The sequence below is a fragment of the Pteropus alecto genome, unplaced genomic scaffold (assembly GCF_000325575.1).
Source record: "Pteropus alecto unplaced genomic scaffold, ASM32557v1 scaffold239, whole genome shotgun sequence".
Lineage (NCBI taxonomy): Eukaryota > Metazoa > Chordata > Mammalia > Chiroptera > Pteropodidae > Pteropus > Pteropus alecto.
This window is the reverse complement of record NW_006494613.1, coordinates 1,434,832-1,458,623: the sequence shown is the minus strand read 5'-3', so window position 1 is coordinate 1,458,623 and position 23,792 is coordinate 1,434,832. Positions and strand designations below refer to the sequence as shown.

Genomic DNA, 23,792 nt, shown 5'->3' with positions numbered 1-23,792 from the left:
TTGTAAGGAAAGTTTTCTTATTTTTACATGTTCAATTCAAAATGAAATAATTAGGGAGCTGCTTGAATTTAAAAGTGTATTATTTTAGTTACTTTAGCTCATCCAAATAAAAGATTAAGTGCTAACATTCTTCAGTTCTAAAGATAGTGCTAAATTGAATAAATCAATGTACTCTCCTAATAAATAAGACCCAAAGGAGCTACTACAATGGAATTACCTCACTCAACATGCTCCCTAATAAAGGGTTAGCATAACTAAATTAACTAATTGGATTCTGTCAAAATAAGGTATTTTTAAAGATGATTTAAGTTTCTTAATTAAAAGGAATTTTATCTTAAAGGTTATAAAATATATGAAGTTTATCACTTGATCAAGAATTTAGATAACATCATCTTTATGGCATAGTATTTCTTATTATCACTGTTTTTATCAAAGGAAGATTGCTGAAATACTCACGTAATTGTACTACCGCACTTTCTCCATTGGTTGCAATGTAGTGCAGGGTTTGTTCCCCATAGTAGGAAGCTCCTGTCTTGTCAACATCTGTACTAGCTATTACCAATACAGCAGTAGCTAGAACAGTAAAAACTTTAATTAGATTTAATATACAAATGAATCTAATGGTGATAAAAAAAATATTAAAAAATGTAAGACTCATAAATTTTCATTAAATAAGCATTTTGTTCTATACACACAGGATTATAAGTCTAAATCAATATGTGATAAACAAAATGAGAAAATACATTTATCATACCTTTTTTATTCCATAGCATTGTAACCTTATCAGCCTTAAAGAAACTTTTATTGGCTAAAGCTGCATGAGGTCCATCAAAGTTGGGGTACTGATATAACCTAACAAATGAAGGTGCACCCTTACTTCCTGGAACATAGACAGCCACCTAAGATACACAAACATAAATCATTATTTAATTTTTTGAAACATATAAACCAAGAGGAACATGTTTTACAGTCACTAAAGACTAAGAAAAGGTTTAATCTCAAAATATTACACATGAACAAAAACAGCAATTACCTTGTATGGTTGGGGTCCAGGTGATAACATAAAATCATTAATTTTTTGCAAATGCAATTTATTTGCAATTGTATCTAAAAAAAAAGTAAATGGTGTTAGGTTAATAAGAGAAGCAACAGTGATATGTTTAATTCTGAATGCATTATAAAAGGTTTATGTAATTATACACTAATACTTCTCATTGTAATCTCATGTAGGTGAGGCAGAGCAACAGAGTGAAAAAAGCATGGCATTGAACAGACAGATCTACACTTGAATTCTTACTCAGTCATTTCTAGTTGTGTGATTTTGGGCAAGTAATAGGATTATACGCCTAACTCTCAGGGATTGATTTTTAAGACCACAGTGCTTGGCCCATAGTAGATATTCAATTAATGTCAGTTCTCTTCTCTTCAACTTATGAAATAAAGTAGTTTTAGAGCTCATTTGAGGAAAAAGATGACCTGCTAACTGTAGAATGTGGATATGAAAATTCTGTAACTAATCACATGATAATGATGATCACAACAAGAGTAACGATGGCTGATATTTATTGAATGCTAATTCTGTCAGGCAGTCAGAACTCATGTTATAAACAATACTGCTCCTCTAGTTAATGGGACCAAGAGCTATTCCTCTTTCTTTGTTCAAATTCAGAGATCAACAGCTGTAAAAAGTAGCATACAACATTGCCAAACTGGCAATCCCCTTCTTTTAGCATGCTCAAGAAGAGGCAAGTAAGATAAGTATGCAAGTGAATCCAAATTAATGGGGTAGTAATGAGTCTCAAAAGTGGGAAAATGAAGTGTATGGCTATAATGATTGTGTGAATAACGCTCAAAATCAGCCTGTGTACCATCTTTAGTACATGTAAATCAAGTTACCAATTCCTATTCTACTTTAATGTATTCAAAAGTGTACAGTCACTAATAGGATAGTCTAAGGATAAAAGAAACTGCAAAACTTTTTAAAAAATTATTTTCAGTAATCAAGTTATTGGTATTACTGCTGGTATTGCTATTCAAAGAATAGTGTGGTTAATGTGGAATAAAGCAAATGAATAATTATGTGAATGTGATATTCTCAAACTATCACCCCTGGTACCCCAGAATTCCAGAATTCCTGGTAATAGCAAAAGGAAATACAGATATAAGATTAAAAAAAAAACAGGAAAAAAGGGCCTAGAAACAATGATCAACACAGTAGCAATAAGAACCGCCTATACCCAAACTGTGGTCTCCAAATACTATTTCCCACTAAAAGAAACCAGAGTATCATGAAGAATTGGCTGATTCTAGGTAATATAGAAAATATATATGATAATCCTAGAACTCCTTGTCTTACCATATAGCAAAAAAGTCATTAAAGACTAATTGACCAAGGATGGGATAATTTGAAGATCAATAATAACTGCAATGGATTGACACATCACATATCCTTCAATTCATAGCTCATAAGGATGGGGGTGGGAACTAAGGAAACTAATTGGTTGCCGTAAAGATTGCTAGAGAAAGAACTCATTATATTAAAAGTGATAAAAGGAAAGAATATTTATCCTGCCTTTCTTATGTAAATGGCACCACTAGGTAACCAAATAGTAGACGGGGGAATTTCTTTACAGAAGTAGTACAGCTAATAAATGAAAAGAGAGGAGGGTAATCAGAGTATCACCAATTTGCAACCACTCATGAAATAATGGATCTAGGCATTGAACATTAATGTCACCTAATCTTACAAAATTAAAGACACTAAGACAGTATGTGCTTCTTGATAAAAGAACTGAATACTGCCTTATAATGTAGTCATTTTCTCAAAAAAAAAGAACCTGAAGCTGACCAACTCTAGATCCAAATTAGCTACTTAAAGGAGATAGATGCACATGTTAAATTATAGGATGGGATACAACAGCCAAATTCAAATTGTGGGAAAATACACCAGACAAGTAACCTTGTTTACATAATAAACTGCAAGGGAAAAAAAAGATGGGGTGGGAACTTATAGCTAAAAGAAACTTAAGAGATATATCAGTCACTTGCAATGTGAGGAACCTTATTTGGATCCTGAGTTTAAAAAAATATATATAACATTTGCGATTATCAGAAATTTAAACACTAAACCAGCATTTTATAATCTCTGATAATAGTCTTTTGGCCAAGTTAAAAAAAAATTAAGAGGTCTAACTTTCAGAGATATATACTGAAATATTTACAGGTCAAATTATATGATCTCTAGGATTTGCTATAGCAGAATAAGAGAGATGGAAGATGAATAGATGTATGGATGAAGTAGAATTGGCAATGGGTTGATGGTTATTAGGACTAGGTGTCTACTTTTATGTTTGAAATTCTACACAATGAAACATTTAAAAAATTTGCATCACAGACTTTCAGTAGTAAATAAATTCAGAAAGGTATTCAAATGTCTTAATTTAATAGAAACTATTAGAAAACTTATTATAAAAGAATATCTTTGTGGAATTTATATAATTATTAATATATATGTTATATATTAATATAATATGTATTATATATAGTACATATTGTTATATATTATATAACATATAATATATACTATGTATAGTATACATGTTAATATACAGTAATACATTAATATTAATACATTAATGGTATTTTGGAGAACTCTAAGATGCCATATAAGGCAATAAAAACTATTATGTATTTATAGTAAATAATAATATCATAAATCTTTCCATACTTAAATTGTTGTTTTCAAAGAAGTGAACTTCATTGTTAACATTTCGAGCACAAACAGTTTCATCTTCTGACCAGGATGGACACCTACGTTGAAAAGAAAGAATATAAGAAAAATGTAGACAGAATGTTACATCACATGCTAACACGTTAAAACTTATGATATTGCTTACTATTTAAGGAAAAATATTTATAATATGATGTCAGTTACTAATAGTTTTAGTCACCATATGTAATACAAAAATATTGTTCATTTTTATTCAAAGACTAAATAAAAATCAAGTGTATTACATTCTTACATAGAAAATCCTTGAAGATGTAGGTTTTGGTTTGATAAGATATTTTCTAAACCAATACCAAAGAAATATTATACAATGAAGATATTGAAATATTTTATAAATAATTAGTATTTTAAAGCATTTACTTACCAATTTTGCATTTTTTTCTGGATGAAAGACTTCAAACATGTCCCAGTTTTCATATCATAAAGTTGTAGGTTAGGAATCCCAGCTGTGCCATCTTTAGAAGCTGCAATAAAAACAATATGTTTGCAGTAACTGACTCTTAACACTAGTATAAAAAATTTCATTCTCAGAAAAAATTTGAACAAGATTATAAAGAGGAAGTAAGAGAGTTGCTTGAAATCAACTTTCCTCACTAGCTTTAATTGTGGATTTAATCGTCCATTTCTAAAACCATGACAATATGATAGCTGTATGAGCAAAAGTTCAGCATTTCTGAAATGAGTTAAGAATATTTAAGAGATTTCTTGTTTATTAAGTTTGACATGGTTTGCTATTAAATGAATTAAATTGTCTTACTATGAAAGCTTTTGTCTATAAGTCACATACACAAAAATAGTTATAAGATTCCTTAGAGTCTACGCCTCTTGAAAGAAGAAACCCAGGTTTATAACCCAATAAGGAACTATGATCACATATTTACCCATCAATATCCACACATAATTCAAAAATGTTTTTTAAAATAAACTCTTATACCAATTCTCAATGTTTTATTACTCATTTATGAAGCACAGCTTTATAAAATGTTCACTTAACATATTATTATATCTCTAAATGTGTTAGAAAATGGCACCATTTCCTATTCTTTGTCATATCATATATATTTCTTAAAGTTGTATCTACTGTACTTCCTCCTTCCTTTATAATGATTATTCTAAATGTTTTTCATTTTATAGGTTACTACTATTCTTAATTTTTGAGATCTCTATCCAACGGTTGTTTACTTCCTAAAATTTCCTTTGGCCTTTTCTTTTCCTCTATCTTATGATGGATCTGTTCAGTAACTTACTATACGTTGAAATTACTTAAAGTACATCACATTTGGGGAATACAAGATTTATTGTTGATTAAAAATATTCACACACTACTTACTATCATAAAGATTAATTAATTTCTTATAAAGTTATAAACTCTCTTTTTTTACCCACTGAATTGAATTGGTTATGTCAGAATATTTTTATAATTGAAAAGTACTTACTAGTGTAAGGCTGCCACATTGCCAGGACAGTGTTTTTTGGCGAGAATTCAAGGCAAATTACCTTTGGGAGGTCGAAGGAGTGCAGTAGTCCCTTGTTAGTGATATTGGTAACATTTATTCTGGTTTCAAAAGAAATTACTTCAGCAACAGAATAACGTTTTATAATAGCAAGCACTACCCAAAACATTCATACTTCCTTTCAAATACAGATGACTCTTAAGAGTTCATTTTTCACAAAAATCAATTTTTGGTTAGTTTTAAAAAATATCCAATAAACACCTTAACGGAAAAAAGTGTACATTTTACCAAAAGACCCGTAAATAAGGCTGGTGTTGAGAAATAACATAGAATTAGTAGCAAGACACAACAGATGATTCCACCTTCAGCTGAAAAGGAAACAACAGGCCTTTAAGTGAACAGAGCTAACTTACAGACAAGCTGAGGTATATCAAACAAAAGAGAAAACAGATGTGCTGAAACTAGAGTATAAAATTTAAGTAAATGGAAGCTGTAGCAACTGAGAAAATCAGCAAAGAGACTTTTGATGTCTATTATAATCTCAGAAGCAGTCTCCAAAAGATAGAACTATAAGAATTATTGTGGTATGAAAATGACAAAAATTACAATTATTTAATAAAAGCAGTTTCTATTTTTTTGGATGCTTTCTATGTACCATGTTCTGGTCTAACAACTTTATATACATTTTCTCATTTACACCTCACAACAGTTGTATAAGATGGGTATTATCATCTGCATTTTACAAAAGGTGAGAAACTGAGGGCTTAGAAAATTAAATAATTTGATGATTTGCCCAAGATCATACTACAGATAAATGCCAGAGCCAAGCTTTAAAACCAGTTTGGCCTGACTTGCTATTATGTTCTCTTTGGGATTAAAAAAAAAAAATACTCCATCTTATTCCAGAAATTTGCTTAAAGTTACTTTGTTCTACTGAAGTTTGAAGACACTGGGTTAGGATAAGCAGAAATTGGTAAGAATAAATGATTACTGCACATTGTTAAAACACACACATGTGATTTTTTACAATTTACTATAATACACACATTTTAGAATTACATGAAACTTTTTTGTTGTTGATAATCTCAAATAGTTATTATTAGTTTAATAAAGTGTTTATTTTAATTTTTTAAAAACCACATATTCAAGGAAAAATCATTTATAGTTTCTTAGTTAATCATGAACTCAGTAAAGACCACAATCAATACACTCCACCTGTTTCTCTTCACCCAGGAACATTATATATCATTATGGCCACAGAACTTTAAGGAAATAAATGCTAGAACCACATATAGAAAATATCTATTAAAAAGATGGACACAACATATGGTGACATATTAAAAGGATTCAGAGTTGAATCCAATAGAAAGACAAGTGGGGATATGAATGAGTATATAAAATAATTAATAATAGCGCCAAGGTAAAAACAGACTTACTCAACAAACTCTAAGCTAGAATAGCTCAAAAAGATAGTAGACAATTAAAGGAAGTATTGTATATCCCATTAGATGATAAATTTCTCTTAACTCATTACTCAAATAGTATAAACTAAAATGTGGATTAAAAAAAATAAAACTCAAATACCCACAATAGGTTACACACACACACAACTTGAGATACATCCTTTCTTCGAGGCTGAGATTAAGACTGCCTGTCAACACTGCGGATAAGACTCAAGACGATTACATACTTAATAATTGGAGAGTAGAAGTTTGTTGGTTGGATTTAATAACTTGAAAAAATAAACTGATTAATATTTTTAATTATAAATGCTAATTCTGCCAGCTACTTATAGTCAAAAAGGTGAATCGATTAATTCAACACAATATTTTTAGCATTAATTTTTAAAAATCATGTGTTTAATCCAATCTGACCTGATAGTTCAAAGTCTTCAGAATACATTACCACTGTGTAAAAAAAAAACCATTTAAAATGTACTTTTGAAACCAATGTATATATTTTCTCCCTTAAAAAAAAAAAAACCTAAGATATTATAACTGGTTAAAAAAAAACAAAAATAACTTTAAACCAAGCAACAAACACTCGGGTATTTTCCTGGTTTTGTAAACTAAGGAAAAATTAAAAAGGACTCGTTTTCTTAACAAAATTATGAGCATTTAATCAAAATACTTATTTTTTTGCAAGACCAATTTTGTAATCTGATTATTTTATGTAATATACATTATACTAAACATACTTTTGAAGAACTTACACATACCTAATATACTTTTATATAAGATAAAACTAATAGAAATAACTGCAATTGTTACTGATAGCAAAGATATAAAGTATATAAATCTAAGATAATCAAAGAATTATTCTCTAAGTGTTAATGTAAAACTTAAGAAACTCTAACCAGTACCTTAGAGCACTATTTAAAACAATCTGTCAAAGTTTCTTCAGCATTAAATTAATTGCCCTTTTTTCATATGTTACTTTTTAATTCAAAGTAACTAGATAATTCAAAGGAGTCATGGCACATAAATAGAAACTAACGACTTTGGAGGTATTCTATGGAAGTTGTATAGTAAATAATACCTAACTGCATCATGACATTAAAAGATGAACTTTACTAATGACACCTAAATATATGTTATTCAAATAATGCTAGTTATGTATTATATTCACGACATATACATAAAATGTTATATAAATGAACACTAACTTTTCTCCATTGCCCCAGGCAAACAAGGTCCCATCCTTACTAAAGGTATAGACTTTACAGTTTTTCCCAGATTCCCTAAAAAGGACAAGAAAAAAGTTTAAATTAATAAGCATTAATACTTTTTAAAAAATCTGATTCAAAAGCCACAATCTTACTACGAACTTAATGACTAAGAGCTTACATAAATTTTAGAAAATAATTCTCAAATGTTTTAGTCTACCAAAACACTTTATTTCTTAAAATGCAATGTCAACCAACACTGTAAAGCAAACTGGAAATTGATTTTATACTAAGAGATCAATCTTAAAGAAAAAGAGCCCCTCTGGGTGAATATCTACTTCGTGTGACAACCTCCAAATGTAAGCGATTGTGGAAGTTATCAGCTGTCAGCCCTGATATTGAGAGGGCTGAAGGATTTCAACATGGATACTTTGTGAATAATGACCCAGATTACCTGCATAACAAAACAATGGTGGCTAGAATATTCCCAAGTGGCCAAGAAGTGCCCCTAGATTTGAAGGGCAAATACCTTCCATCAATTTCTAATGTGTAGAGACAGAAAGTATAACAATAGAGGATCTTCACATTAAATAAATGCAGATACAGGATTCTGTATAAAAAACATACCTGTGAAAATCAGATTCTTGACAGTAATCTATCAAATGATCAAAACTTTAAGTACCATTTCTCTCAGCTGGAGGTGGCTATGATGAGGACCTCTCCCGGTGATAATGAAGATTCAACAGAAATATGTATGTGTGTACATGCTGATGTCCATATGTGTAGTTACAACATTAGATCAAAACTTCATAGCTAATAAATATTTGAATTATTAAATATCAATGCTTGAGAACTGACCAGTATATCCCTCTAAATCTGAATACTATTTTTGGATTAATTCATCTGAAGATGACATTTGTCTTTCTGCAATCCCACAATAATAGTAGCTTATACTTACATTTTGATTTTTTCTTTTAAAACATTAGTCATTCCTTACAGATTTATGAAATGTATAACTTATAAAACACCAATCGAAGCCGTCATCTAAATTAATAAGAATGTTGAATAAGCTCTGAACAAGATCCTGTGGCTCACCAACAGTTCTTGCCTTGAACTAAAATCAACTCATTAATCAGCTGATTTCACAGCTCTTAACCAACGACAACTCTGCCATTATCATCACCCAACCAAAAGACTTTGTCCTTTCTCAGATACTTTGCTAAAATCATTTTAATGGTTCTGATGTATCTGGAAATTCTACTCAAAAGGAAATGGAGATAAGCTTGAAACAATTTGTTCTTAGAAAGCTCATTTTGACTCCAATAATCACCCCTCATTTCAATGATTAAAACTGTCCTTTTAATAATAACTCATTCTAAAATGTTGTTTAAGATTGAAGGCAAGCTTACTAGACTATAGTACACAGAATTTAATTCTCTTCCTAATCTTGGCAATTGGGAAATTTTGTCTATTTCCTTCTGGTACAATTTTTTTAATGAAAAATGTCAAATATACACAAAAAATAGAGAAAAAGTATGATAACCCACCCATGTACCTATCACCAAGCTTAAATAATTATTAACTCATGGCCAATTTTGTTTAATCTACTCCCTATTTTTATATTTAATGCCAAAATATTTTAAAGCATCTCACATCATTTTACTTTATACTTCAGTATGCATCTCTAAACTGATGACATTTTAAAAGAACAATCACCACCATGCCACTTCATCTCACAAAATATTTATCTTTTAATACCCTGTACTTGAATATCTCAATTTTTAAAAGTTCCCCAGGTCATTCTAATGTGCAGCCAAATCTAGAACCATTCATCTAAAAGCTTGATTAGAATCAGGTTTTTTTTTTTAACCTTCACAGAAGTATTATGTAGCTCCTACTGAAATTCACTCGGAGACACACAATGTCTTCTCATTCTACTCTTAGTGATGCTAAGATTGTATTGGACTCATTATGTACCTCCTCAGATTCACCTAACCCTTCCTGCACTCAGGCATCACTTATTCAATAAAGAGACCTGGCTACCTCATTTCCTAACACCACTGGTTGTCTGATTCTCCACGAGTGAGGGCCACATTTCAGCATGGCTTCTATTGTGTCTACTGCAGTAGTAGGAAGAAGAGCTCTGGCATTTAGATTCATCCCAAAAAGACCAAGAGAAGCTGTGGCCACATATAAATTTTTTACCTTTCCTCTCCACAACATATTTTTTGGAGGCACAGTGGTTCCATACGGCCTCTGGAGACATTCTGCATGACCAAGCAACCTGGCTGTATTTTGGGCACCTGTGGTCAGTCCAGTGCACCCCAGGTTATATTTGCTTTCACTTCTTTGCCTCATTCCTTTTTCCCTTCATTCTTACTGCCTTGGGATTGCATACCCCAATGGAGTATAACACAAAAGCTTTGACACAGACTGTTTTCTAGAGTAGTGATTTTCAAACATTAATGTGCACACAAATCAGCTGCAGATCTGGTTAAAGTAGAGACTCTGATTCAGTGAGTTGGGCAGGTACTGAGATGTTACACTCTGCACCAGTTCAAGGTGATACCAATATGGCTAGTCTTGGGATCATACCTCCTATAACAAGGTTCTAGAGAACTGGTTCTAAAAAAAAAAAACTGGTCAATAGATTCAGGTAATGTCAGCCTGATCATAAAGTTCCCCATCAATCGTTTACCCCTCAGTTTCAGCATCTTTTGATGATCATTTGCCTAGATCAGTGTTTCTCAAAGTGGGGTCCCCAGATTTGTAGCACTAGAATTACCTGGGAATTTATTAAAAATTCCAATACTTGGGCCCACCCCAGGTTTAAGGAATTAGGAAATCTGGGGCGAGAATACCGATGTGCTTTAACAAGCTTTTCAGAGGATTCTGATCCATGCTAATGTTTGAGAACCAATGATACATGATTTCTTTAGGATTACAAAATAGCTATTATCTAATCCCATTATTCCTTCTCCATTTAACTGGAATTCTTCTATAAATAAGATTTCCTCATCAACAATTCGATTACTCTGAAAAAGTCTGAATGGGGAAAGGCAAGATAAATGCTGATTCCTTCTTCATACTGATCAATTTTCAAAGTAATGAAGGATGACCACATTGATCTTTTATACTAATAAGATTTAGAGGAAGGGGGATTGGAAGGGGAGTGTTTATATACTTGACATGTCTTAATCCTTTCAGCCATAATTCTTCTTAATGCTTAAACTTTCTCATCTTTGGCTGGTGTGAACCCTTCAAGTTGACTTGTGTGACACTTTCACAAAACTCCGTTGGTCTGTTATAGCTTCCTTGCTTTCTGCCACTTCATGTCTCTAGCTCAATTTGTACATTTTCTGTCCTAGATCTGGAGTCGGCCACTTCTCCAAGAAACTAGTTCCCTGTAGTGAAGAATAGTGTTTATGATCACAGTCTGTGAGGCAAGGGTAGTCACTGCTACTAGGTTATTACTGCTTCTAGACCTTTTCAGTGGACAGAACTAGGAAACAAGTTATTTTATGGAAAAAAATCATGAATTCCTATTTGATATTATTTAAATCTATCCTTTTACTGTTATGCTGAAAATTTTGGTTCCTAAAAACGTTAATATAACTATTTCTTTGATCCTACAATAAATTTAAAATGACATTATCAATTTTCTGTAAACAGTAAAACTATTGAACGCATTTAAGAATTTTGCAGGTCATGATATGGTCATGCTATCAATTTAATATAAAGCTAGGTTTACTTGTTTTCATTCTCCATTTTAATTAATTAATTAATTTATATTTTAAATTAATTAATTATTTTATTAAGTTTATTGGGGTAACATTGGTAATTTTTTTTAAATTTAGAACAATAACATGGTCCAAAATCAAAAACAATAGATACCAAAGTTCATTCACAGACATGTCTTCTGCATTCTGTAATTCTCTCTCCCTCTACAAATAATCACTCTGATTAGTTCTGGTTTATCTATTTATTGTTTCTTTTTGGGAAAAATACATCTGTCTAGTTATATATTTTATATAGTTTTCTCTATAGTTCCTTCCTTTCTTATACCTTTTTCATTCTATGATTTCATTAAAATTATAGACAGTGATTTGGCTACTACATTTGCAAGTTTTTCCTCATTTCCTAAGATAAAATTCTTTTAAGCTAGAGGCTTGAACTCAATTACACTATTGTCTACACTTTTTCTTTTAAAAATGATTAAGCTATTATTTTCAAATCTAAAAATCATTTTTCTTAATAAAGAATATGTCTTCCTTCCATCTTCTATTAATATTATACGATATGTCCCAAAAAACTAGCTGTTCTTTTTCTTTCTTGTTCAGAAACACCAAAAATAATTTATATAACACCAAATAATTTATATAACACCAAAAATAATTTAGAATGTATTAAATAGTTCTCTATAACATCACTCAACAAAATAAACCATACCTTGGAAACACTGTGCTTTCTGTAAAATGTGGTGGTCCATTCACCATGTATAATCCTTCTGATCCTCGGACTAAAAAATAAAATGAAAAGAACCATCAGGACTTTGTTAATAAATACTCAGTTATCACATATGTCTTAAAAAACAAAAAGCTTTTGGCCAAAGTGTTAATGAAATTATTAAACAGTTCTTAGAACTACAGAGTATTAGCATTAAAAGGGCATATTTTTTTTACCCTACTGCATGAAATCGTATAACTGCTGATAAATAAATAGGTAATGCAATAGACTAAATGTCTGTGGTATCTCCCAAAACCTCATGTTGAAACCCTAACCCTAATGTGATGATATTTGGAGATGGAACCTTGGGGAGGTAATTAGGTCGTGAGGGTAGAACTCTTGTGAATGGGATTAGTGTCCTTACAAGAAGAGTCCAGAGAGCCAGCTAGCTCTCTCTCTGCCATGTGAAGATACAAGTTGGCAGTTTGCAATCTGGAAGAGAGACCTCATCATAACCTGACATAGTGGAACCCTGATCTCAGACTTCCAGCCTCTAGAACTGTAAGAAAATTTCTGTTGTTTATAAACTATCCAGTCTATGGTACTTTGTTATTAGAGCCCAAACTAAGACAGGTAATCCCTCTCATTTCTTTTCCTATAAAGCATATTCATTTAGTCTCTAAGGAGACTACATTAATAAATCTCCTTTTATCTGTTTTTCAAGAAATCTGTGCATGTGCACTGAGATAAACCATTCATATTTATATTCATTCGAATGGAAAAAAGTGATCTTAGTATTGTTTTCACATGATTTTAAATCTCATTTTCAGAATGTATGGATGTTGGAAACAGAATGAAAAGCTGAGTCTAAGTTCAACCTTCTTTGAATCAGCTTACTCTCTCAAGTAATTTCTATAAATAAAAACTCAAAATTTTTATTTTGTGAAAGGCAGTGAAAGGCAGTTGTGCTGTAGTAGAAAGGACATAAACTCAAAGGCAAACTTTTGTACCTATCTGGCTGTGGTACCTTGGCCACATTACCAACTCTAAATCTATGCCCTAGTTTATAAAATGGAAATATTAGGACATAGGGTAGCTGTGTTTTACATAAAATAATAACATGAAAATATAGTATATATTCAAAGTTCTTTTAAAAAGTAAGGCATTACTTATATATTTACAATTTCTCAAACTAAGAGAGCAAATGGGACTAGAAACATTCATTTACAAAGCCCTCAATGACGGTAATATCCAAAAATATTAAACGGGAACAAAATCCAAGATTAAATAAGCAAAACATCTATAGAACTAGATTAAAAATGGCTGAATTAGAAGTTTCTAAAGCTGAATCAACTAAATTCATTCATCTATTCAATAAATGCTTATTGGGAAAAAAAACTACCTCCCAGACCTTATGTTGAGAACTGGAGATACAACAGGGAGGAAAATCAGCCTTGTCTCGGACCTCATTAATCAAATAATTAATCAAATATATGGAATTCTATACCTGTGTTTAGTGCTACAAAGGAAAGATATATAGAGCAAATAGAGTGAATAATAATAGAGTTTTGATCTCAAAACAGAAGATATGGAATGTGTCCTTGAGTAAGTCATTTGTGTGCTAAGATACAAAGGAAGAATAGCAGTTCACAAGCAAAGAGAACAGTAAAAAGTGCAAAAACTCATTGGCAAGAGAGATGATGACACATCAGAGGAATGGAAAGAAGGCCTGTGGGGCTCAAAGGAGAAGGAGCTGGAGAAGAAAATAGGGCTCAGACTAAGCAGAATCTTGTGGCCTAAGTGAGAAAACATTGGTCTATAGCCTAAGAATGGTGGGAAACTCCAAAAGGGTTTTAAGCAGATTTCTGAAACCAGATTTGCATTTTGAAAAGGTCAATTTGATACAGTGTAGAGAATGAACTGAAAGGGAGTAATGGTGGATGTGAAGAGACTACTCAAGACGGTTCTCCAGTAGTTCCATAGGAGAAATTAAGGAAACGGACTAAGGTGGGGTAGTGGAAATGGAAAGCGGAGGATTTGTGTTCAAAATTTAGAGATAAAACTGACAGGACTTGGTGATAAGTTACTTTTTTATCAGCTAGAATTCTTGCTAGCAGCAATAGTATAAGGGCCAAAAAGAAGAAAAAGTTTTACTGAGGTCCATGGTCACAATTACAGCTGCTTCCTTTTCTGCCAGCTTTTCTCTTAGTTACCGGGAAAAGAGCAAAGTTGGTAGACAGGGACCACTACAACTCTTGGCTCCAACTCTGATCCATATTTCCTATGTCCCTTTTTCCAGGGACAGTTCTCAGAACACTGATATTTTACCTGAGAATTAACTCACTCAGTTTTCACATATTAAAAGTAATATAATGAATATAATACATAATTAATATAACACTCCCATAGTAAATAATTTAAAATCTGTGCCCTCGGGGAGCTTATATTCTAGTGAAGTAATGGAAAATAAGTAAACACATAATTGAATGAGTTTGTTGTTAGACATCCACAAATATACAAAAGGATACTATGTTTCCTCATATGGAGAGCACTAGACTGAGTTGCTACTGTTGTGCATAGTTTGTCCTTGAATAGAATGGAACCTAACAAAGTATTAGTATTAATCAAAATCTAAATTCTTTACACCACAGCCTACAAGGCTCTCTCTGTATAGGATCTGCTCCCTGGATAGGTCTATGTGGTAGGCACTGAGGATTTTAAAAAACAAATCCATCACTGCACTCAAGATAATGATTTCTAAGGAGCTCAGTCTATTGCTACACCTTGAGTGAAACACTAACAATATCTATTCTAAACAATATCTATTCTAAATCTAATGACATTTAGAAAATGTTTTGTGAGAGGAAAAAGTTTTTGTAGAAGATTTTAAAACTAGAAAGTTTAATTCTTTAGAATCAAAATTCTCAATAGCTTCATGGCCTTTTGACTATTCTCTTACTACACATGCAAAACAATGCCCATTTATTTCTCATAACCAAATAAATCATCTGCTGCAATATCATGTATGAAACATTACAACTTAGGAGAGAATAGCCATTCTTTTCTTAATACTGTAGTTAAGTTTTTAACAAGCATTTATTTGTGGGATTAATAAAAAATGAACTTCCCAAACTAGGGAGTTCAGTTACCAGATTTCACTTTATTCTTAGGTTACATAAAATTTTGTCAGCCTAAAGAGGTCCCTCCCACAAGCTACAGTGGCAACTGAACACATTAAGAGCTCTCTTTAATAATTCACATACAGGCCTAGGAAAACAAAATGGCACATTGTCAGTATATTCCCAATGAGCTACCGTATAATTAGAAAATGTGCGATATGATAATGCAATCAAACCATGTTTTATTGACTTAACTGCTTGCCCCATGAACATACGCTTGAGGTGACTGGCAAAAAAAGAAAAAGAAAAAAGCTTTCCCTAACTTATCTCAGCATCTTGTGTTTTTACAACATTTGTCATTACTGCCCTTGGTCCTCTACACTTGTTGATTTTACTATTATCACTGACCACAATGCTTACTTGGGGAAAATTCAGTGTTTGCACATTACACTAAAGTGGCAGCTGTACCTCACAACCCATGAAGATAAACTTCTGACGACAGCAGTGGGAACTTTCAGGGTATTCAAGGCAACCAGCACAACATTTTCATGGTTAATGTGAGAAACCTACTGGGCTTCAACAAACAAGGGTCCTATGCCAGAGATATGGTGACATTATATGATACTTTTTCTATACTTTATATCCACTGGAATACATATCAATTTAGGAAAATGACTCAATTTTGAATAAATTATCTCAATAGCCTCAATTATGCAAGCTGATTAGACAATATGGGTTTCGTGTAAGGCCATTGTTGTTTTACATGCCTGGCATCCAGCCCTCCTTTTTAGAGGACTCTAATTTTCCTTTGGGGAATATCCAAGGGTGAGAAGATAATTTAGTCCTGGTGATGTGATTAACCAGTGACCGATTCAAAGGTGAGCAAGAGCCAAGCCAAGACAAGGACAGCCAAGCCAGCCTTGAGACTGGAAAAAATGTGTTCCTTCTTTTGGGGTTGCTAAACTGGCTGAATGTAAACCTGGAGCTCCCATGTAGAACATTAGCCTGAAAATGAATTTAATGGAGAAGAAAGCAAGAGCCTGGGGATTAAACAACAACAACAACAACGACAAAACAGAGTTTTGGAGTCATGTGAATATCTGGACACAGCAGTACCGAGGCTTTAAGGTTGCATGAATTTTCATTCAAAATCCCCCTTTCACCTTCTTTGACTTTTTGTCATTTCCAATTAAAAGTCATGACTAATAAAATTTACTGGATAATCTCCAAATTATTCAAAACTCAAAAATCCCAAGTCTAAGTTTAAAAAGGATTCCAGAAGTAAAACAATCTATTGTTAAGTAAAATATCTATATTAGGAATTCTAAAATCAGTATGTTCTAGTGAAAAATGGACCACGAAATTGAATGACTGAATATAATCCTGACTCTTCAATTTGCTATTTGAATCTGACCACTTAATCTGTCTGGGCATTTATGAATATGAAAATATGATGCATTGACTGAGTAGATAACCTTTAAGCTCTTATGAAGTCCTTGATTTTAAGCATTGTAAGACAACTGTCATTCTTAGTTCATTTGACTATGAATGAAGTGGTTATTTTTCACTAATTCTCCCATTAAACATTCAGAATGTCTATTACTTACCAGTCGCTGTACGTGGTACTGAAAAGACAGAAATGAATAAGACTCTATCCTGCAATCAAGGAGTTCATAGTCTAGCAGAAGAGAAAAGCACCTAAATAACTAGATAATTACCCTCTGTGATAAGTGAGAAAAAAATTTCAAGTATATCTGAGTTACAAAAATAGCCTGGGGAGTAACTATCTGGGAAGAGTGAGGACAAACTTCACAAAGCAATGATGTCTGAAAAGAATTTTAAAAGATGAAAAGAAGTTAGCCAAATAAAAAGGAACAAGATAGTCTTAGAATCAATAAACAGGTTGTTCAAGGGTTTCATAAGCAGTTCAATATAATGGAACACAAAATAGGATGGAGTGGCAAGGAAATGAATGTCAAGAACTATTCAAAGATTATAAAGGTTTATACTACACAGGATGGAATTTACCCTGCAAGCAATGAAGAGCCACTGTACAAATTTTAAAAGAGAAATTTATTAGATTTTAAAATGTACTATTTTTTTTATTAGCATTCAAACAAGCATTTAGTATTCTAAAATTGTGAATAGCTAACAGATTCAAGTCTCAGGGGAAAATAACCTCTTTTCTCAAAAGTAAACGATCTTTTTCTTAATGACTTCTTTCTCCTTCTACAAAGTTATTATTGTGATTTAATCAAAGCCTCTTTTTTTTTTTTTCCTGTCCCAACTCCCAGCTCCTTACTTGATACTCATATGAGACTCCCAGCCATTACCCTAGCCCAGAGTGTTCCCTGGCATTGTACAAGACTAATTTTATTATCTTCTCCAACATTATAAACTCTGTCTCAAAGTCTCAGGAATCCTCTAATGTTCTAGCTCTAAAATGCTCACAACCATTTCAATATCCAACATTGCTAGATCATCTCTATAATGCTCACTGTAACCACCCCAGACCATACTTTTATCACTTGAAATCTTTTGCCACAGATTACTATTACCCTCTGTGATAAGTTAGAAAAAAATTTCAAGTATCATTGCCACAGCTCCAATTCTCTTTATTAAGTCCTACAAATTTCACTAAAGCAAGTAGTACAGAATTTGGTATTACCTAAATTCAGGGATTTTTTTTTTTTTTTTTTTTTATCGTGTGTGGTCATTCTAGTGGATTGAGTCACATGTTTACAATTTTTCCTTATTACAAAGCTAAATGACTTCACACTGTCAACAGGTCTGTCAACGAATAAGGGTTCATGCAACATTAGTATTGCAAACCCAAGGTAACAAATTCAACTAGCACTTCCTGTTCTTATCTCCGTTCTTCAATTCCATTGTAACTTGAAGTGGCAGAGAAGAATGATGGACGGCAAAAAAGGAGGGGGAAGGCAGGAGCCCAAAGGCAGGAGGCCTCACTTCCGATTGTCACTCTACACCGAGAAACCCCAAAGGCCCTCCGGCTCTTCCGCAATCCACAAGAAAAGGCCGATCAGACCCCAAGGCTCCACGGATAGGACTCAAAAACAAAGATACACAAAAATACTGCTCTAAAGAAATCTCTCTTGTTCGTTCACAACTCACCTGTCAGGAGCGGCGTGGACGGCGCCATGTTGTCCCGGAAAGAGAAACCCATCCACTTGGGTCAGAGTTCACGAGAGCCAAACCTGGCCCCTACACGTCTCCTCACGCCTGGAGACGGCAAATTAGTGTTTCCGGGGTCATCAGCCTCGGGGCGAACTCACTTCCGGTTGGAGAGTGCCTCAGAAAAGGAACCTCAATGCGCACGCGCAGCGCTGGGGCCACGCTTTACAGAGCTTGGGAGGGCTGGGCTAGGGGCCCGTGCCCAGCCCTCTCTCGCCCCCTCCCTTTTCTTCAGCAGGCGGAGCCCGCACTTCCGTGGGGAGGAGTCTGCCCAGTGCTGACGTTGGCAGCCGAACCCGAAGTAGTTCGAGACGACGGGCTACACCGTCCGCTTGTTGCGTTGCGTTTCCTTCCTCTTTTACTCCACGCTCCCGGCGGCGCGAGAATATCCCGGCGGCCTGCTCTCCTCCCGCGCGCCCGCCTCGCTCGGCCGGTCAGTCCGGCGTCCTCAGTCAGTCGGCGGCCCGCGCCCCGTTAGCGCTCAGCCCCCAGTCCCCGCGCTCGCCGTGCCCAGGCCCAGCGTCCGGAGCTAGCGCCCCGCCTGAGAACCTCCTTGCTCCGGCGGCGCGGGCATCGGGAACGTCGCGTCGCAGCGGCCGGAGGGGAAGCGAGCGAGCGAGTTCAAGGGGTGGCTGGGGCAGGTGGTAGCGCCGCGAAGATGGTCGCCAAGCAGCGGATCCGTATGGCCAACGAGAAGCATAGCAAGAACATCACCCAGCGCGGCAATGTCGCCAAGACCTCGGTAAGAGAAAAGCTCACCCTACTCCGTTCTGCAGCTGAGACTGAGGCCCGAGCCCTAGGGCCGCGTGGAGTTCTCCCAGACCCGGCCGACTCTGGGGGCCTGAGGCCGCGAGCTGGACGTTAAGTTGGGGGGTTCTAGGAGGTGGGAGCCGGAGCTGGGAGGCTCGAGAACGGAGGGGAGACTTGGCCCGGAGTGCAGGCTATGGGAGCCCTGGGTCGGAATGGTTTTTTGTTTTTTGTATTTTGGATTTTTTTTTTTTGCATTTGAAACGGTGCATTTTCTTTTTGCAGAGAAATGCTCCCGAAGAGAAGGCATCTGTAGGACCCTGGTTATTGGCTCTCTTCATTTTTGTTGTTTGTGGTTCTGGTAAGTGTTTTGGGGGCTACCGTCGGGTAGGGTTTGGGATGACGTGGTGACCCATCAGCGGTGAATCTTAACCGTGTAGTTCTCAACCTTCCTGCCGGGAGCTCCACATAATTCTATTTCATCTGAACCAATTTACTTGCCCCACATATGCACAGAGGTGCTCCAGAAACTTCTCCCACCTTGATTTGTACTCACAGATCAAAAAAGAAGGTCAGGTCCTTTGTAATTATGCAGTTGGAAGAAATGTAGACCAAAACAACACCCCACAGAAGGGGATAGAATGTTTTGCAACCCCACTATCAATACCTTTGCAAAAAAGAGGTTTATGAACATTATGTGCATGTGGATGTTCAAACTTAATTTAACATGTCCCAGAATCGAACGTCTTTATGTCAAAACTGGGTATATTTCACAAAGTAAAGCTAGTGCAAAGAATTGATTGGCTATAGAGGAAACGTACTTTTTTGGATTAATAAAAGAAACGTTTGACATATGGTAGGAAAAATTCGTTATCAGGGCAGCGTGCCATTGGAGTAATAGACTTAACATTTTTACAGAATGTCTTTTCTCTCTTCATTTATCTTATATAAGCTGTTAATTTTGAAGTACATGTTTCTGTTTTCTATGTTCTGACATTCTAAAGTTATTGAGGTTTTTCTTAAGCATTTTGCTTTGCCTGTCTTCTATACTTAACAGTTAGAGGCTTTGCCTATAAATGGCCAAGAGCCAAGCAATTTATATAACCTAAAGATTATTGAATTTCAGCTTTGCGAGAATGAGGAAACATGCATATATTATAGGCCAGGCCTTCAAAGGACACTTAATATTTAGTGATAAACCTAAGTAATTCTATGCTCAAAAACCTTTTTGCTTTGGTACCTTAAGTTCTTTCTAAAATGATTGCTTATTTTTAAATTCTCTCACACATTTAGACATAAAACGCAGAAAAGCCGAGATTTAAAAACATAACTCATGGACATTTAATTGTTTTGTTAAGGTAGGCCTGTCTTCTTTCTTATTAGAATGAAGTTACATAGCATTTGCAAGTAATTGTTTAAGGGCACTTTGGGCTTGAACTACCTTAATAAATATCTGTCACTCGTCAGACTTATTTTATTCAAAGCATGTTTTAATATTTGCTCTTTCTCTTTGCAGCAATTTTCCAGATTATTCAAAGTATCAGGATGGGCATGTGATGTGACTGACCTTAAGATGTTCCATTCTCCTGTGAATTTTAACTTGAACTCATTCCTGATGTTTGATACCCTGGTTAAAAACAATTCAGTAAAGCATCCTGCCTCAGAATGACTTTTCATATCATCCTTCATGTGTCATTCCAAGGTTTCTTCACAAGTCATTCCAAGTTTTCTAGTCCATACCACAGTGCCTTGCAAAAGCACCACATGAATAAAGCAATAAAATTTGATTGTTAAGCTACAGTAGTGGACCCTACTTATTCAGTCACTTAAGAGTAAGTTTTTTTAATGTGGTTATTAAAATAGTATACAGTATCAATAATTAGATTAAGTCTGTGTAGACAGCCTACATATTGTTAACCCTAATGTGTAAATGCAATTAGCTTAATTTAAAATTTGGAATCTTACAGTTTTTGTATAGGTAGACACTTTATTACAATATCTGGAATTGAAAGCACACTCCCATATAGGGTCATGTAACTGTTGTAACTGTTGTAATAAGGTGCTTGTAAATGGAACAACTACACAGTTAACCTAGTTTTCCCACAATCTTTAGCACCTAAACAATTTTAAAAGCTTCTAAATGCTTAATATAAAGGGAGATGCTTATAGCCACAATGTCTGTTTTAACAACATTTCTATTACATTACCTTGGATTTTGCATGAATGAATATACTAACCTAAGATAATGTAAACAAACAACTTGGTTGAACATTTTGTAACTTAATCAGTCACTTCAGTTTCACCAAAAGCTATCATGGTGGAGTAGAGTCAGGGAAGGTTTGTTTATGTCACCATTGATTTCATTAGAATTACTTTAATATATCAAAGGGGTCCTACTATGTTAGACAACATTTTAGGGAAAAATGCTACTAAAAACGAATGCCTCATCAGGACATACTATTGAGTCCAATGTGCCATAAGACATCTTAGCATGTTAATAGCACTTTTAATACCAAAAAATGCACATCAACTAAGAAGTTACACTTAGTTTGGAAATGCTTTTTCTGGATTTACAATTAAAATTCTGTTAGGGTTCTAGATACAACATACTAAAGTGTCATCTGGAATTAAATGGATTTACTGATAAGGATCAGTCTTCCCTTTGTTGTATGATTTTATAGGTTATGGTTGATTAGACTTTTTACTAATGGTAAGGCTGAGTGAGAAGGCAGAGTTTGGGTTTTCTGATGCTGTTGAAAATTACAGTTATTGGCTATTTAAATACCCATAACTTGATCAAAAAAGCCTGAGAGGTGTCTATGTATTAATGAATTGGAAAGAGAGCTACTCTTTTGCTTTGTTAATTGCCTCAGGATATTTCTTTTAAAATAAACTGGTTTAAGAGGAACAGAAGGGAAATCTGCTACCTAGCTTATCCACAGTGTGAACTTCAGAAAGAACTTCTCATACCCCAAATAATGGGGGAGAATGAGGAAAGGAGTGATTAAGGATGCTTAGGAATTTGATTACTCTAGAATAGGAAAGGAATCAGCTGACCTGCCGCCAGCAGGTTTTTATGTCATTGTTACCTGCCTTTCTCACCCAGGAAGTCAACCCTATACTTGTTTCCCTCTTTAAATCAAGTGTCTTGGTTAACTCTTTTATTGTAACTTTAAAAACGAAAGTTATTCTAAATTCATATCAGGTGCCTTATTCTTTGCTTTGAGTCAAACCATTCCATATCAGAATTTTACTTGGTGTACTGTAGATAATGGGCTTTAAGATGTTGGTTTTTTTTTTAAATGTACAATTTCTATTAATTTGACTGTTAAATTGCTATAGCTAGCAATCACTTCACGTATGTAAAGTTGCATTCCCTTTCTATTTCATGTGTAATTTTCCAATTGAGTGCATTTTTTATTAAAGATGGATTATGCATGTTTGGGTCAATGAAAACTATGTCTTTGGTTTATCCTTTAAAAATAAAAGTTCCCTGAATATTTGATGCCTTCTAAAAGAAAGTGATTTTACAGAGTTCTTATCTGAGTGTACTTTTTACAGTAAATAGAAAATAATTTTAAAGAATCCCTAGTATTACAATGTACTTGAGATAAAATAAATAGTACCCAGATGCACAAATTTAAGGTTTAAAACTGGAAATAGGTAGCAAGGAAAATATATAGAAAGCACAGTTAATGAAATACTTTCCCACTTAGGATTTTCCTCATTCCATTGTTATCCGAGTCTGGTTCAAGGAAGAAACTCAGTTTTTTGAACTCCCTTTCCCAGTTGAATTTTATATGTCATCTAATGTTGAGCACAGCAGGAAAATAAATGCTTTATTGCGGTTGTCTACCCAATTACTCTTTGTATTTTAGCTGTAACATTTCAATGAGTTGTCAGTGATTTCATTGTATCTGTTGGGCTGTATGTCATGTCGCTCAAAGTAATTGAGTGGGCTTCCAAGATAAGTAAAGATTTTCATTGTAACAATGCATTGTAATGGCTTTGACTTAACATTAAAGGAATATATATACTCAACTGCAGGGCCATGGCTCTTCTCACTGAGGTTACTGGAGTTTTGTTGGCACAAAGGATTACCATGTTAGTACTGCTGGATTGTGTTCTTGGGAGGTTCATCAAAAAATCATGTTTTAGCATCTGTTAAAATTAGAACATCATCACTCCCTCAGAGACTCCTTCCTTGTTTAAACATAATCTCACTCTAGCTGCCTGTACTGCTTTATCTTCAAGTTGAATTAGGACAAAAATGTCCTCATTTGGAAAAAAGTACTAGTAAGAAATTAAAGGCCAGAAACAAGCTGAAGGGAAAAATTCAACTGTCTGAGCTTAGGTAATTCAAAGTAAATGTATATATA

General features: G+C 34.2%; 2 protein-coding genes across 4 annotated transcripts in view; one reads left to right on the top strand and one right to left on the bottom strand.

The window, feature by feature from the left end:
* Positions 1-18,758, bottom strand: part of EIF2A (eukaryotic translation initiation factor 2A) — a 35,333-nt gene extending 16,575 nt beyond the window's left edge. The window contains exons 1-9 of one of the 3 annotated variants that reach the window (XM_006926217.3): positions 18,607-18,757; positions 12,356-12,425; positions 7,907-7,981; positions 5,224-5,342; positions 4,152-4,251; positions 3,728-3,810; positions 1,034-1,107; positions 755-899; positions 457-573 (exon numbers count right to left, since the gene is read on the bottom strand). In XM_006926217.3, coding sequence (XP_006926279.1) covers positions 457-573; positions 755-899; positions 1,034-1,107; positions 3,728-3,810; positions 4,152-4,251; positions 5,224-5,342; positions 7,907-7,981; positions 12,356-12,425; positions 18,607-18,658 — 835 coding nt within the window. In that variant the 5' untranslated portion in view covers positions 18,659-18,757. Of the gene's footprint in view, positions 1-456; positions 574-754; positions 900-1,033; positions 1,108-3,727; positions 3,811-4,151; positions 4,252-5,223; positions 5,343-7,906; positions 7,982-12,355; positions 12,426-18,606 lie in introns of all 3 variants that reach the window. The other 2 variants (XM_015600177.2, XM_015600178.2) reach the window with 2 other exon arrangements.
* A 139-nt stretch (positions 18,759-18,897) lies between these two features.
* On the top strand, positions 18,898-23,454 carry SERP1 (stress associated endoplasmic reticulum protein 1). Its single transcript, XM_006926216.3, has 3 exons — positions 18,898-19,408; positions 19,699-19,774; positions 20,930-23,454. Exons 1-3 carry the CDS (start codon positions 19,325-19,327, stop codon positions 20,968-20,970), a joined length of 201 nt encoding a protein of 66 aa, XP_006926278.1. The 5' UTR covers positions 18,898-19,324; the 3' UTR covers positions 20,971-23,454.
* Positions 23,455-23,792: the final 338 nt, after the last annotated feature.